The sequence below is a fragment of the Thunnus albacares genome, chromosome 7 (assembly GCF_914725855.1).
Source record: "Thunnus albacares chromosome 7, fThuAlb1.1, whole genome shotgun sequence".
Lineage (NCBI taxonomy): Eukaryota > Metazoa > Chordata > Actinopteri > Scombriformes > Scombridae > Thunnus > Thunnus albacares.
Genome location: NC_058112.1, coordinates 15,721,822 through 15,735,493, shown reverse-complemented (window position 1 = coordinate 15,735,493; position 13,672 = coordinate 15,721,822). Strand labels below are relative to the sequence as shown.

General features: G+C 39.3%; 2 protein-coding genes across 6 annotated transcripts in view; one reads left to right on the top strand and one right to left on the bottom strand.

Moving 5' to 3' along the window:
• The first annotated feature begins 959 nt into the window (after positions 1–959).
• On the top strand, positions 960–4,697 carry rabl2 (RAB, member of RAS oncogene family-like 2). Of its 2 annotated transcripts, XM_044356279.1 has the most exons (9): positions 960–1,216; positions 1,412–1,631; positions 1,767–1,796; positions 1,999–2,078; positions 2,226–2,305; positions 2,678–2,789; positions 2,969–3,066; positions 3,294–3,377; positions 3,697–4,697. In XM_044356279.1, exons 1-9 carry the CDS (start codon positions 1,066–1,068, stop codon positions 3,775–3,777), a joined length of 936 nt encoding a protein of 311 aa, XP_044212214.1. In that variant the 5' UTR covers positions 960–1,065; the 3' UTR covers positions 3,778–4,697. The 2 variants fall into 2 exon arrangements, with proteins under 2 accessions (XP_044212214.1, XP_044212215.1); XM_044356280.1 differs by having other exon boundaries at positions 960–1,631.
• A 2,777-nt stretch (positions 4,698–7,474) lies between these two features.
• The window catches only part of shank3a (SH3 and multiple ankyrin repeat domains 3a), a 174,092-nt gene continuing 167,894 nt past the window's right edge, over positions 7,475–13,672 (bottom strand). For 2 of the 4 annotated variants that reach the window (XM_044356276.1, XM_044356277.1), the window contains one exon: positions 7,475–10,061. In XM_044356276.1, the coding sequence (XP_044212211.1) occupies positions 9,491–10,061 (571 nt within the window). In that variant the 3' untranslated portion in view covers positions 7,475–9,490. Of the gene's footprint in view, positions 10,062–11,539; positions 11,575–12,190; positions 12,243–13,672 lie in introns of all 4 variants that reach the window. The other 2 variants (XR_006404143.1, XM_044356278.1) reach the window with 2 other exon arrangements.

Sequence of the window (13,672 nt, the reverse complement as noted above, 5' to 3'; positions counted from 1 at the left end):
CCAGTCAATAATCTCAATAACAACCACACAGGTAAAACACTATTGATAGGCTACAGTTAATCTTCTGAAGTTGCCCCACCAAACAGGCTTATGAAGTATGTGTGTCAGGACTTGAACATCACTGTCTCCCCACTTGCATTCATTACATCAGTGATAGTGTGTTTTGTATCATTTTACAGAAACTTGATTTCAGTTTGACATTTCTGTTCAGAGATAAAAAAAGAAACCCAACAAAAAACAGACAACAATTCTCTAATCTAAGTGTAGCTTGGATATTGTGTCATACATGTAAATTTTGTAGCCATCATAGCTCTTTCTACAGCCCCTTCAGCTGGTTAAGGGGACTAGATTGATCGTAGGCTACTTTTAATATTTTTTGGGAGCATGTTTGCAAACTCTATACCTCACTGCCACTCAGTACAACTGATTTTAAAATCATTTTAAAATACGGGATATACTGGATATTGTCTTTGAACATTGTTTGATGGAATAGTGAGCTTTATCTGAGCTCCTTCACAGCAGAGCAGATATGTATAAATTTGGTAGCCTATAAGAAATAAGAAAAAATAAGAATTAAAAACAAAACCTGCATCGTATTGGACATATTGTGTTGGTTATTTACCATAGTAATATGTCAAGTTTCCCCATCACACTTGTGCAACTTTCGTACTGGACCAGGATTGGCTCCAAACTAGTTGTGATGAAATCCTGCTCTTGGTACACTCTTTAAACCATACAGTCAATGCTTTAAACTCACATTTTCCATGAGCACAGACAAAATTTCCACCTGCAGCAGATGAATTTGAAAACAGCTTTCTAGTGTCAAACTCTGCACAAGCATAATTCAGCACAGTGAAGCTCAAACATCCAACTACAGGAACAAGAAGAAAAACACACTTTTGAGTAGAGGGGAGACTTTTTTACAGTAAAGCTTTTTTGACAGGCACCTGTAGGGACAGCAGGGTCCGTGATGAAGTGGTCCTTCGAGCGTCCCCGTTGCATAGGAACGAAAACCTTCGGACACATCATGCAACAGCTACGAAGTTTAACTATCTGGATTCCTTCATGAGTGAAGAAAATCGTCCAACTTTTCATTGTGGTAGAAGAAGAACACACCCAAGACAAGACAGCGATATTTGGACTAATAACCCGGCGCTAACAAATGCTATCAACGCTAGCCGACGGTTAGCAGTCGTTGACTGGGTGCAATGTGCAGGTAACGGTACAGTTCTCACAAGAGACTTAAAAAGATTTAAAAGAAAATAAGCAGTGACCATTTTCCCAGTATACTCAGTTTCAGTTAGTATCAATTGTTGATATAAAGACTGACGGACAAGTGAAACAGGCGATATCACCATGTTAACCTCAGCTAACCGACGACAAGCTAGCTAACGCCCGTTATTGTTGTTAGGGGCCGTCGGATGGGAGTTCAGCTTATTCCCTTCAGGTAATTTAGAAACCGAGAGACAAGTTGGACAATATAATCGTCCTAGTCAAAGCGAAAGAAAGTATCAAAGAGAGGAGATGGCTGGCGATGCAGGCGACATCCCTGAACTGGACCAGAAGAAATACGATGCAGACGAGCAGGTGAAGATTATCTGCCTGGGAGACAGCGCAGTGGGTAAATCAAAGTGAGTATATAAGTATAAACCAGGCTCCTTACCGCTGTTTTGTGTTTTATACCATTTTAGTTGGTAATGTGTTACAATCTGTTCAGCATTACATCACTGTTGCATTGACACAAACTATTTCTCTCTCTTTCACAGGCTGATGGAGAGGTTTCTCATGGACGAATAGTATCTTTTAACAGCTTTAGAAAAAATGTAAAATGAAACAGTATCTATATGCGGCATTTGTATAATCCATATACATCCTACTACTATAGTTATTACAGCCAGTGTGTGCGCATAAACATGCTGTTTAAGGTCAAGCTGGCATGCCTTCATCAAAGCAGATCGTTTGTCTTGTGAGGTTAAAGTCCTTAACTCTTCTCTGCAGTCGTCCCCAGCAGTTGTCAACATATGCTTTGACTCTCTACAAACACACAGCCACTGTAGGAAACAAGACAGTAGCCGTGGGTATGTATTGTTAATGTACTGTCTACTGTCACAGGAGATCACTTAGCTGAAAAATGCATATTAAAACCAGAGAGTTGCAGCATTAGGCAGGATCAGACTTCAGATTGCTTCTGCAGGGATGTTTCTTTTTTTTATTATTATTAACAGATTTCTGGGACACTGCTGGTCAGGAGAGGTTTCAGAGCATGCACCCCTCATACTACCACAAAGCACATGCATGCATCATGGTAAGACACACTCTTGGTTTTTAAGGCAGATGTATCAGCTAACACTCCCTTCCTTGCTCCACACCAGGATCTTGGAGGGAGGTTAACTGGGAGAAATAAATGATTAAAAGTACCCAGTGGGGAATAAAGTATTTAAGCATAAATTTCCTTCTAGTCTATATTTTTCTTGTTCTCTTGGCCTAGAGGGGTTTAATCACAAATGTTAATCCATGTAGACATGCAAAGGCATTTAATAAAAAGACAGTAATTCCCTCACAGGAAAATCAAAAAAAGCTTGTTAGATGTCTGTTGGAAAACGACCATTTGAAGTGGGAATATCAGCAAAGAGGGCTGATCTGTTTTGTGCTCTTTCTTTCTTTCCTTCTGTCAAAGGTTTTTGATGTTCAAAGGAAGATCACATATAAGAATCTGGCCAACTGGTATAAGGAGCTGAGAGAATACAGACCAGAGATACCCTGCTGTGTGGTTGCCAACAAAATTGATGGTGGGTCTGGCTGTAACACTGCACATAAAAGTGAATGTCCAGTTCTTAAAAATGATTGAATGCAATGTTACAGCAGGATGAGGTGACATGATTGTTTTGGTTTGCAGATATTATCCAATTGCACTCAAAGTTGACACTAGTATTACACATGTGATCTTATGTTTTCTTCATGTCTGCAGCTGATTTGAAGGTGACACAAAGAAGCTTTAACTTCGGGAAGAAGCAAGGACTTCCATTTTACTTTGTATCAGCGGCTGATGGGACTAATGTAGTTAAGGTTTGAGCTTTGGTTGATTCTCCTGCAGCATTAATATTCCCTTAGTTCACATCTTCATTTCAAACTCATCAGTACTTTTACAGTTTATGTAAGCTTACAAAACTGTGATTTACAACACGTTTTACAACAGGTTTGACAGTGCTCTCTTTACAAGTACAATTCAATACAGTCTTGTAAATTGTCTTGCTTGAACTGCGGCTGTGTGTTGACTCTAACTGTCACAACAGATGTTTAGAGAGATGATCAAGAGAGCAGTGGACTACAAGAAAAACCCCAGTGACTTCATGGATGAAGTGATGCAAGAATTAGAGGTACAGCCCTGAATACTAAAACACGTTGATTACTGATGTCATTTTATACACTCAGTAATGTTTACTGCAGACTGAAATAGGTATTTATTATGTGATGCTTGCTCTATAAAACGGCTGGTTTATAATGCTCATTTTGTGAATAGTATTTTTTTCAGATTCTTACTCAAATCCTGCATTATTTGAGCTAAACGATTCATTTTTTCTTTCTTTAATGACTTTTTTGTTAATGTGGGAAATGCATGCACTAATTGACTTTATCTGTTGCTTTAATGAATTGTGAACTGAGTGTTTTTGTCATGTTGTTGCACTCATCTTGTAGAACTTTGACCTGGAAAAGAAAGAAGAGAATTCGGATGCAGATGAGGATGGATTGAAAGCAGAGAGCCCCGAGCTGGTCTGACACAGCTTTACAAATCCTCCCAACCCTCTTGTCATCTCATGGACTATTTATCCTCCTCTGGGGTTGAAGCTGGGAATAGATTATATTTTTAGTCAACATGATGCTGTGGACATGACTTCTGTCAGACATCTCTGGTTCTTCGTGGCTGACGTTTTCAACTGGCACATTGTTTTTTTAATGTAATTTTGGCGGGTTTGTAACTCCACCACTGGAGAATGGCACAGTCTTTCAGTCAGGTTGAAAGTCACCGCCCTCCATGTGTCCACTGACATCGGCAGGGAAATAAACCTGGTGGAATAATTAGGGATTGTGTTTACCAGGTTCATTTAGCTGCAGTTTTAGCATTGTTACTCCTATTTTGTATAATAACATCTACTCCAATAATGAGGCTGAATGTTCCTCAGCATGAGGAAAAACAGCTACGTTGTATCATGTGATAAGAATGTGAAGCATTGAAAACTAGCTCAGACAGAGAAAAGACAACGTGTGATTATGAAGCGTCTTTGCTGCTGTTTTTGATGCGTGTGTGTTTAGTGTTGTGTGCAATGCCAGCGGGGAGCTGCATCTGTTAGCTACTTTTGTTGCATTCATTTTTTGATGTAAAGTCTGTTTTTCAGCGCCCTTTAAATGAAAACTTAATGTACCATGTAACCAAATTGTGAACTTGACATCAGCATTTTATAAACGTCCTATACAGTATGAATCTGTTTGTAATACAACAAACCAGTTTTCTGGCAGACGGTGCACAATAAGCTGATCATCTATATAGAACAGAATGAGCCGCAATTTCAGACGTCATTCAATTATTCCTATATGATAATCATGTTGCACACAAAAAGCATGTATACTGTTTTTTTTTTGTATTTATATTTGACTGTCTTGTGTGGCATCAATTATGAATAAATCACACTGGAACATAATTACCACTGAGACACGCTGAATTCTAGCAGGAACAAGAATTTTGATGCAGTTCATGTTTTAATTATAAATTTATTACATAATATAACAAACATATATCTCTGTGGTGGAGATATCCTGGGCAACATCTCAGATCTTGCCTCAGCCTTTACTATCACCCTTACTCTTGTTTGCATGAGGACTACTAGGTAGCTTCTGGTTAACGTTTATTCTAACTTGGGTTGTCATGTATTCATGTGGAGGGTGGATTTCTAATGCTGGAAGCATCCAGAAGTCGTGGGGGGGTCGTGGGGGCGGGGGGGTAGTAGTGGAGATGATTTCGCCTGGTCATCGGACCTTGAGAAGGGGGAGTTCACTTGTGAGACAAGGCTGAGGTGTTGCAGTGATACATCCACCAATCTAAACTTCACAGTGCAAACAAGGAGAAAACCAACAATGAAAGAAAAAACCCCTTGATGATAAGATCACTGGTTCCAGCGGGTGACCGGATCCCAGTGGGTGTTTAAAAAGGTTACACTGCTCCCCTTACACTATGTAGATTGTGCTTTGTTGATTAGAAAATAAGACAAAGGTAACCCTTCACTGAACTTATTTGACCTAATGATGTGTAAGTCCGTTGCACGTTGCTCTGTAGCATCATTTTGCATCTGTATTTGTGGTAAACACATCAATCCAACCAGGTATTCACTACAGCATTGTTTCTTCTAACCAGGCCAGCCTGCGTGAGTCCAGACTGTACACGCACACCTCTTTAAGTGTTTGTGTTTCATCTGTCATTTGTATTTATACGGGAACAGTAAGCCAAGCTGGATAATAACCTTCATCACAGTAAAATCAAGCAATTGTGATACTTTGTCTCAAAATTTAAATAGAAATGTTAAAGCAAAGCTCACAGGTAGATAAACACAGGTTATATACATATATAAGTGTGTGTATATATACATATATATATATATATATATACATATACATATATATATATAAATATATAGCCTGCTTCTTTACAAAATAATAACAATGACTGTATTTCCACCTGTAGGAAATACAGAAGGATCTATCAAATGTCTGTAGTTCTCAAGATTTCCAGGAGATGGCACCATATTATTTGAGTCTAACAGCTCAAGAATGCTGTAACTAAGATAGTCCTAAAGCAAAGACAAATATACAGTTAAAAGTTAAATTATTTTTTGGCACATTTTTCCTTTGTGTTGTTTGTTCCTCATTGGATCATCTCATACAGCATATCCAAAACTCAGAAACTGAAGGTCTGAAAAAGGAAAAAGGAGTGCTGCCAGACAGAGTGGAGGGTAAGGAGCGCAAATGCCATCTGGGAATGGGTGTACAAAACAGTGACACTGAGTAAGCTGTGCCCACACAGTTACAAGGTGATTAATAGTTGTCTCGAAATATAAAATGTGACAATGTTTTCTTTCAATAATCTGGGGAAAATCTCTCTATGTCTGCCTCTCCCTCTTCGGCAGAGCGATCCACTTCTCGAAGAGTACAAAATAAGACTGCAGAACGATGATGTTCAAATCTGGAATTGAAGATGTGTGTTTCTTTTCTGGTTTTGTGTGTGTATGTATTTGTATTTGTATTTGTGTGCGTGTGTGTGTGTGTTTGTGTGACACAGCCACAGCCGGGAATCTCTGATGGTAATACAGTAAGGCTATAGTGGACTAACTCCAAGGATGTAAACCCTAACAACATCAACACACACTCTTTCACTGTCACATTTGCATTCTCATTGTCTCTCTCTCTTTCTCTCTCTCTCTCTCTCTCTCAAACAAATACACACAAAATGGAAACACACACTTACACACGTGGTGAAGAGGAACAACCACACAGAGAGATTCAGGGAATCCAGATGCACGCATGCGCTTGGACGATGGGTGGCTTTTATGTTAGCACCTTGTCACCTTGTTTTGTGCAAATCATCCCCTAGTTCATAGTTCAGAGTTCAAAAGTTCAAGAGTTCATAGAAAGAATAAAATCTGCTCACCTTTTCCACAGGTGGTTAACTATGCATATATGCCAAACATTCATATATATATCTATATACTTTTTGTTTTCCAAAAATTTATATGAAATCTATCATATATACATTGCTTGTGATTAAAAAAAGCAAATATTTGTAGTTTGTTCATTTTTACAAGTGTAAGTACGTTTAGAATGGACAGGATATTTGTTTTTTTTCTGTCTTTTTTTTTTCTGTCCCTCTAAAATTCAAATGAGTGAAAGATTTAAGTATCATGTTCCACACGCTACAAAATCTACCCACAGTGTCTGAGGGTAACAAATCAACAAAGAAAAAAAAATATAAATAAAAAAAGGAACCATAAACACAAAAAAGTCCAAATGAGTCTGAGCACATAACACTTAAGTCAGAAGTAAAATAATCAGTGAGGTCACAGTGAGGCAGTGAGTGCTATTCCTACAACCCAGATACAACGTTAATTTCACCACCCGCTTTAACAAACTGCTAGCAAAAAGAGAAAAAAAAAAAGATGCATGTAACTTCTCGCCAAGCAAAACTGCTTTGGCATAATGACTGGATTCTGCTGATGCACAGAGGTTTTTAGTGGTAATAGAAATTACCTGCCCGTCTGTTAGAGAAAAGCTATGGATAAAATGCTTTTTTTTTTTTTTTTGTTGCGTGAATAAAACTCACTGTTTCTCACTGCCAGCAGAAGCTACTCATGAGTACAATTATAGATTTTGTATTGTTAAAGGAAAATTCGGGTGTTTTTTACAACCTGGGTCTTACGTTCATAGTTTTGGCTGCCACCGTTTATGATAATATTTTACTCACTAAGTAAATTGTAGAGAAACAGGAAAAGCAGTGATGTTGCAAGACATCAGGTTGTAAAATACAGAATTTTCTTTAAGACCTTACAGAAGCTTTCCCATCCCCACAGCCTGATAAACTACAGACACATTCCCTGCAGTGGTGTTTCAGAAGGGCGCATACATCTAGCTCCTTTAAGCCCTTGTATGATAAGATTTATTTGTTGGTTATACTTCAGGTTAAACTACATATAAAGAAAAAAACAAACATTTGCTTTATTTGAACAGTTTAAGCTGAATTAGGCCAGGTTCACACACTTGAAACTTAACAGTGGTTTTCTTCTGCAGGGAAAATGAAATCTGAAAGAGATTTCCGCTCTCTGGCACTTCTGTGATCATTTCCTGTCTATTGGTGATGAGAAACATCCCAGTGTTTCCTTCCTTCTAGTGACCTCCTCCTTTCACAATACCAGACCTTGTACTGCCTGATCTGAGAAGCATCATCAGGGGTCACAGGGATGGAACTTTTACTAGCCCTCTAAGATTTCACAGACTGTGGTGGTGTTAAATTGTCCTCACAGGTAAGAATTGAAATGGATAGTATTAAAACAACAGCCAGCGACCTCTCCATGCTAGTGCCCCAAACTTCCATCCCTGAGTGATTAACAGGCATAAGATGAAGAGCCCACTTTACCAATTAGCTGTCTCATTAGGTGGTCCTCCTGCTGTTGTGGGTAAAGTAGAGACAGACCCACATCAGTGAGATCTGTAGCTGAAGCAGTAGGGATGGGTGTCAACTGGGGTCTCAGCCTCACATTACGGGATGCCCTTTAGTATGAAGGAAGACCGTAAGAAAATAAAAACAAACAACAAACTCTCTGTCCAAGACATGATGCAACTCGTCATGCTACGGTTCAAGAAAGGGTGACCATAAGGAAAGTTGTATACCTATGACAAAAATTTCATTTCCATATCTATATACTTTTTTCTTTCAAATATATATATATATATTTATATAATTGGTAGAAATGAGTGAACTATTGGTGGAATAAATTTAAAGATTTCTCTCTGCCTTCTATACTAACAACCAAAAAACAGGCGCAGATTAATTTAATACATTTCCTCTTTGCAACATTGTCTTTTCTTCTGAAAGCTATATTTAGATACATATATATCATATTATATAATACCTATATATAATATTCCCTTTGGAAAACCAAAAAATTGATTATGAAAAAAGCCACGAGTGTTGGTTAAACATTCTCCAAATATAATAGATAGCACAGTCTGGGTACCAAGGCGGAGGGGTTTCTCCTGTGGTTTACTTTGTGGAGCTCCACCTCTGGGCTCTAAAGTCTTCGGTTTAAAAACAAACAGCAGGTATAGAGAAGACACACCTTTTTCAGAGTTGTGTCAGCACTATGTCCATAGTCCTGTGTTCATCATTGTTGATCTCTGTATAAATATTTTTGAAAGGCAACTGAGCTTTCTGTTTGGAACGAAAATTCTTCCTCCTCCTCCTTTACTCAAACTGCAGAAGGCTTTTCGATGCCTAATAGATGGAGGGATAGAGGTAGAGAGGAGAGGAGGGCATAGTGAGAGAGAAAGTGTGGGTGTTACTAAGGGAACAACTGAAGCTTTCACAAATCAAATGATTTAATTGGAGCTCATGCAATTCTCCTCAGCAAAGAAAGATCAGAGCCCATTTTGATTTCTGATCTAATTGGCTGCAGGCAAGGAGGTGGGCAGAAACTAAGGGCCGGGTAGAGGGGGTGAATGTATTGACTCCTCCTCGTCAGTGCAGTGCCAAGTGCAGGGTGTTAATGCTGAAAGGGAATGTAAAATGTCGCTAAGGACCACATATGAACATTTGTGATGTGAAACATAAAAGCAGCCAGAGTAAAAGAGGAGCGGTTGCTTTCTTTTTTCTTATTTTCATCAACTTTAAATATTGCCCCGCTCTGTCTTTATCTTTCTCTCCATCTGTTGCTGTGTCTCAGGGCAGGGGTCAGCTCTCTAGCAGCTGTTTTAGTGCTCGTTCAATGTTCATGCGGTGTCCAACTCGTGTCACTCCCAGCTCTGCAAAGTCATCCTTAGTTAGAGCTGGGAGGTGAGAGCCTTCAATCTCATGCTCCTGAAAGCCTGCTCTATGCTCCCCTAGATTGATGCTCTCCAGCCAGTCTCCCACGTCGTACTTGTTCCAGAGGTGGAGGGGTTTCTGGTGGAAGGGTCTGAGGGCCAAAAGCGGTGACCCCAGCCCAGGGGAATGAGAAGGTGACGGGGACGGGGAGCGAGAGCGGGAGCGGGCGCTGGAGCTCCTCATTACAAAGCGAACCTCTTTAGGCTCTTGGGGTAGACTGAGGCTAGAGGATTTGAGGATGGTTTGTGGCGGTGTAGTTGGTGAGGTCGGTAGGCCGAAGCCTGAGAATCGTCCAAGAGGGTCGCCCCGATCAGGTGAGCCTGAACCTGGGCTTGGGGTGCGTCGGGTGACAGGGTAACGGCTGCCGGGGCGGATGGTATATGTGGTGCCATAACTTCTCTGTGAAATGGTGTGGAGCTCACCTAGGCTGCTGAAAAGTCTGGTGGAGAAAGACAGAGACAGAGAGAAGGTTTCAGGAATGTCAGAAATGAAGGTGAGCAAAGTGAAATTCATAAAAGAGAAGAAAAGGAGACCCAAGATTTGGGTTATATATCTAAACTGATGTCAGTTCCTTAAATGTTAGTGTAGGCTAGAGATTAATGGCTGTTAGAAATCACAGCAACATCCAAGGAGCAAGGTGCATTCGCTGGTGGTAAGAATTTCTGAGATTAAGTACAGCTTTGGAAAAATGTGTCTGATTTTTACTACTCAACCACCAAACATCACTTATGTCTACTGCAAGTTATACATGAACTATACAACTGAATACATGGCAGCATTTGAGAAAAAGAAGACACCATTTTCCCATTTGACCATTACTGAAAGTGTTTTTTGTCCAATTCATTTGATCAAAGGCTACTTTCTGTTAAGGTGTATGCTTCCCTGATTACTGTGACCCACAAACAGCAAAAAGCTTAGATTAGATTACAGTATCTCAAAGATTTATTGTTTTTTACGTTGCAACAGCAGATAACACTAACCTGAAATGACTGAATTCATATTTCAATGTATGATATATAGACAAACTACTACAAACATGCACACACACATTCACCTACATGTTGGGCTGACCTATAAGTCTTTAAGTGAAATCTGTTATTTGGTTAACAGTAACTTTGGGTTGCAAATTACTTTCATCATTATACAAGAAAAATACAATAATTTGTCTTTGTGTGACAAAAATAATTGGTGCATAAAGAAAACAGAGAGGACAGTAAAAACTTTGACATTTATTATGTGTTTAATCTGCTGTTAAAGGTCATGTAAAGGTACGCAAAGTAGCATCTATTTTCAAAGATTAGCTTCGTTTAATCAAATGAATGCTTGTTTACCTTGGAAGTGCAGCTAAGTCTACTGTTCAGGGAATTTCAGTGATCAACCAACCCAATCCTACCATCTGCAGCACGAAGAAGAAGAACTGTACTAATACAAACAAATTGGCAATGGTTCTTCAGAAGTAAGAATCTCCAGTTTATTATGCTGGTACAGTGAATGCTGGTTTGTCTAAATTTTACATCTGACCCTCTTTTGAAAAATAACAGGAGCATATGTCTAAAAGTGACTGATTACCCATTACTACACGACTGATCTAATAAAGGAAAGCATGGTCAGAAAAGTGAAGGGGGATGGATTGGAGATTACGACTAATGACGGTTTTGTGTAGGTGGGTGCAGGCAGGGAGAAGCAGAAAGGAGAGACCTACATGTATTAAGAGTTGGTGTTTCATTCATGCATGTTAGCAAGTGTCTAATGTTTTTTTTTTTAACACTGCATGTGTTTAGAACTTTTCATATGGGTGGGATTTATTTGAACTAAGGAGTGTAATGGAACAAAGATAAAGCTAGGCAGCGCACAGGCTGGAAAATGATCAGACTACAGGGAGCCGACGGATATGAGATGAGCTCCATGCGCACTTACACAGTCGTCCTGCCCTCCTGGGCGCACAGTCAGTTCTAGACCAATCAGATCAGAGCAGCAGGGCGGAGCATGCAAGGTGAGCAGAGAGAGAGCAATGGGAGAGAATGTTAGCATCACTCCATGAGACGCAGCCTGCCAATCAGACATATAGTCTGCTTTATCCAACTCTGCTTTCTTTGACATGCTTTATATATGTGTGCAAGTTTGTGTATATGATTGTATGCACATGTGTATGAACGTGTGTGTCTGAGTGTGTGCTTGTATTACTGGTGTGTAGGCATGACAATGACAGCAGAGTCGGCTTCAGCACTGGAAGGTCTGACTAGTGGGCTACATGAGATAGAAATGAGCACACTATTCACATATCAAAAACAAACAAAGAAAAACAAACAAAGAGAAACAAACAAACAAACAAAGAGGAAAAGGAGGGCACATGTCCTTTGACTTTTGTGGTTGCTTTTACATTCCAGCTGACATGATGTAGGCTTAAAGAATTGCCATTCTTGTGGGCAAACATACATTTATATGTATTATGAATAAATACTAGTTCATTAATTTACATTTGCATGTCTTGCACGGTATATTGGGGATGTGTGTATGTGTGTTTACTATTATATTCTATTTGGTTTTAGCATGGTTTAAGAAACCTACAGTGTCCAATAAGCAAGACAGTCAGGGACCATGGCCATCCTCAACACAATCACTGAAAAACAAAACAAAGTTATGCAAATTACATGAACAGAGAAAAACAGAAAAAAAAACAAAGGGCACAACTGAAATAAAATGAGAACCACAGGTTTGTAAACCACCCAAAGCTATGATACACAGCATGTGAACACGGTGGATACAAGACAAAATACAGCAGCATGTGTGGTTTAAATGGGGCAGATAGTGGATGGGGTAAGTGACAGAGAGTGCAGGGATGCCTACGCTACATGTGAAATGCTCCAGTAGGTGAAGAGAAACAAATGCAGAGGCACAGAAAGAGAGAGGGAGAGAGAAATAATGGTGTGCATGATCATCTTTGTCACAGCCGATGGCAATCAACTGTCAGAATGGAGATGTTGGAGATGACTTTGTTTGCATAATCTCAGGAATGGTTGTACTGATTGAGCCCAATCAGAACTGTGTTACATGATATACTGTATTTGCCATGCAGGGTTCATGATGTTGTCAAAGATAATATATTTGGCGGTACATATTATGAACTGATTATGAACTGATACAGTAATTTCATATTTAATTTGTGGTTGACCAACAACCAGCAATGCATCATCTTAAAGTACTAACAGATAATAATTATGGTACAAAACCAGTAAAATGATGGGACTGAAAAAAATGCTTACTGGAAATGTAAACTTTTTATAATGCAGCATTTTTAAAACCTGATGTTCTAAATACATGACATAGCTACATTAATAGAGGTACTCCAAGTAACAATGTCAAGAAGCAACAACAAGAAGTAACAGCAGATGTCTGCTGACACCAAATGACGCTTTTACTCTCATGTAGAAGGCCGCATTTGTGGTCACAAAATATTGCCAACCACCAATGTCAGTCGGTAAGTAACAATAACTAGTAGCCCTATGTTGATGAGTTCTAGAAAGACCTTCCATTGGCGTGCACATTTACTGAGATAGCTGTAACTAATTTATCTGACATGACTGATTAATTCACAGCCTTTAATTGTGCAAACAGGCTAATGTTTCAACACTACTGTGTCTTCATCAGAGTCAGAGTGGACAAAGACATGGGGCAAACGACATACGTAATCAACCTAGACCAGGTGTGCAGTTGTCATTAGATAACTGGTTGAACAGTTTCAAATCTATAGGATAATGAATCCAAGGGCGGGAGTAGCCATAGTCGGTGTCCAAGTGCCACACCCCTAACATCATGTCAGGAACAAGAGCATAAACCCTCTTAAAGTTACAAAGGTACAACAAATCAGTGAAATAAGTTCAAATATCCATCAAATGTGACAAATTAGAGGAAACACAACATATTTCGTTTTTCATTCATGCCAAAGGGCTAACACTATGTATGAAACAGGCAGGCTCAAAAATATCATCCTTAAACACTAGAATGTCCTGAAAAGTGACCCATCTCTAAATAATGTCAGCTCTGTGTCTC

Excerpts from the sequence above, each read along its gene's own strand:
- rabl2 (XM_044356279.1), top strand. The coding sequence starts at position 1,066 with ATGAGTGAAGAAAATCGTCCAACTTTTCATTGTGGTAGAAGAAGAACA. Across the intron at positions 1,632-1,766 it reads AGCGCAGTGGGTAAATCAAA|GCTGATGGAGAGGTTTCTCA; the intron begins GTGAGTATATAA and ends TCTCTTTCACAG. Across the intron at positions 2,079-2,225 it reads AAACAAGACAGTAGCCGTGG|ATTTCTGGGACACTGCTGGT; the intron begins GTATGTATTGTT and ends TATTATTAACAG.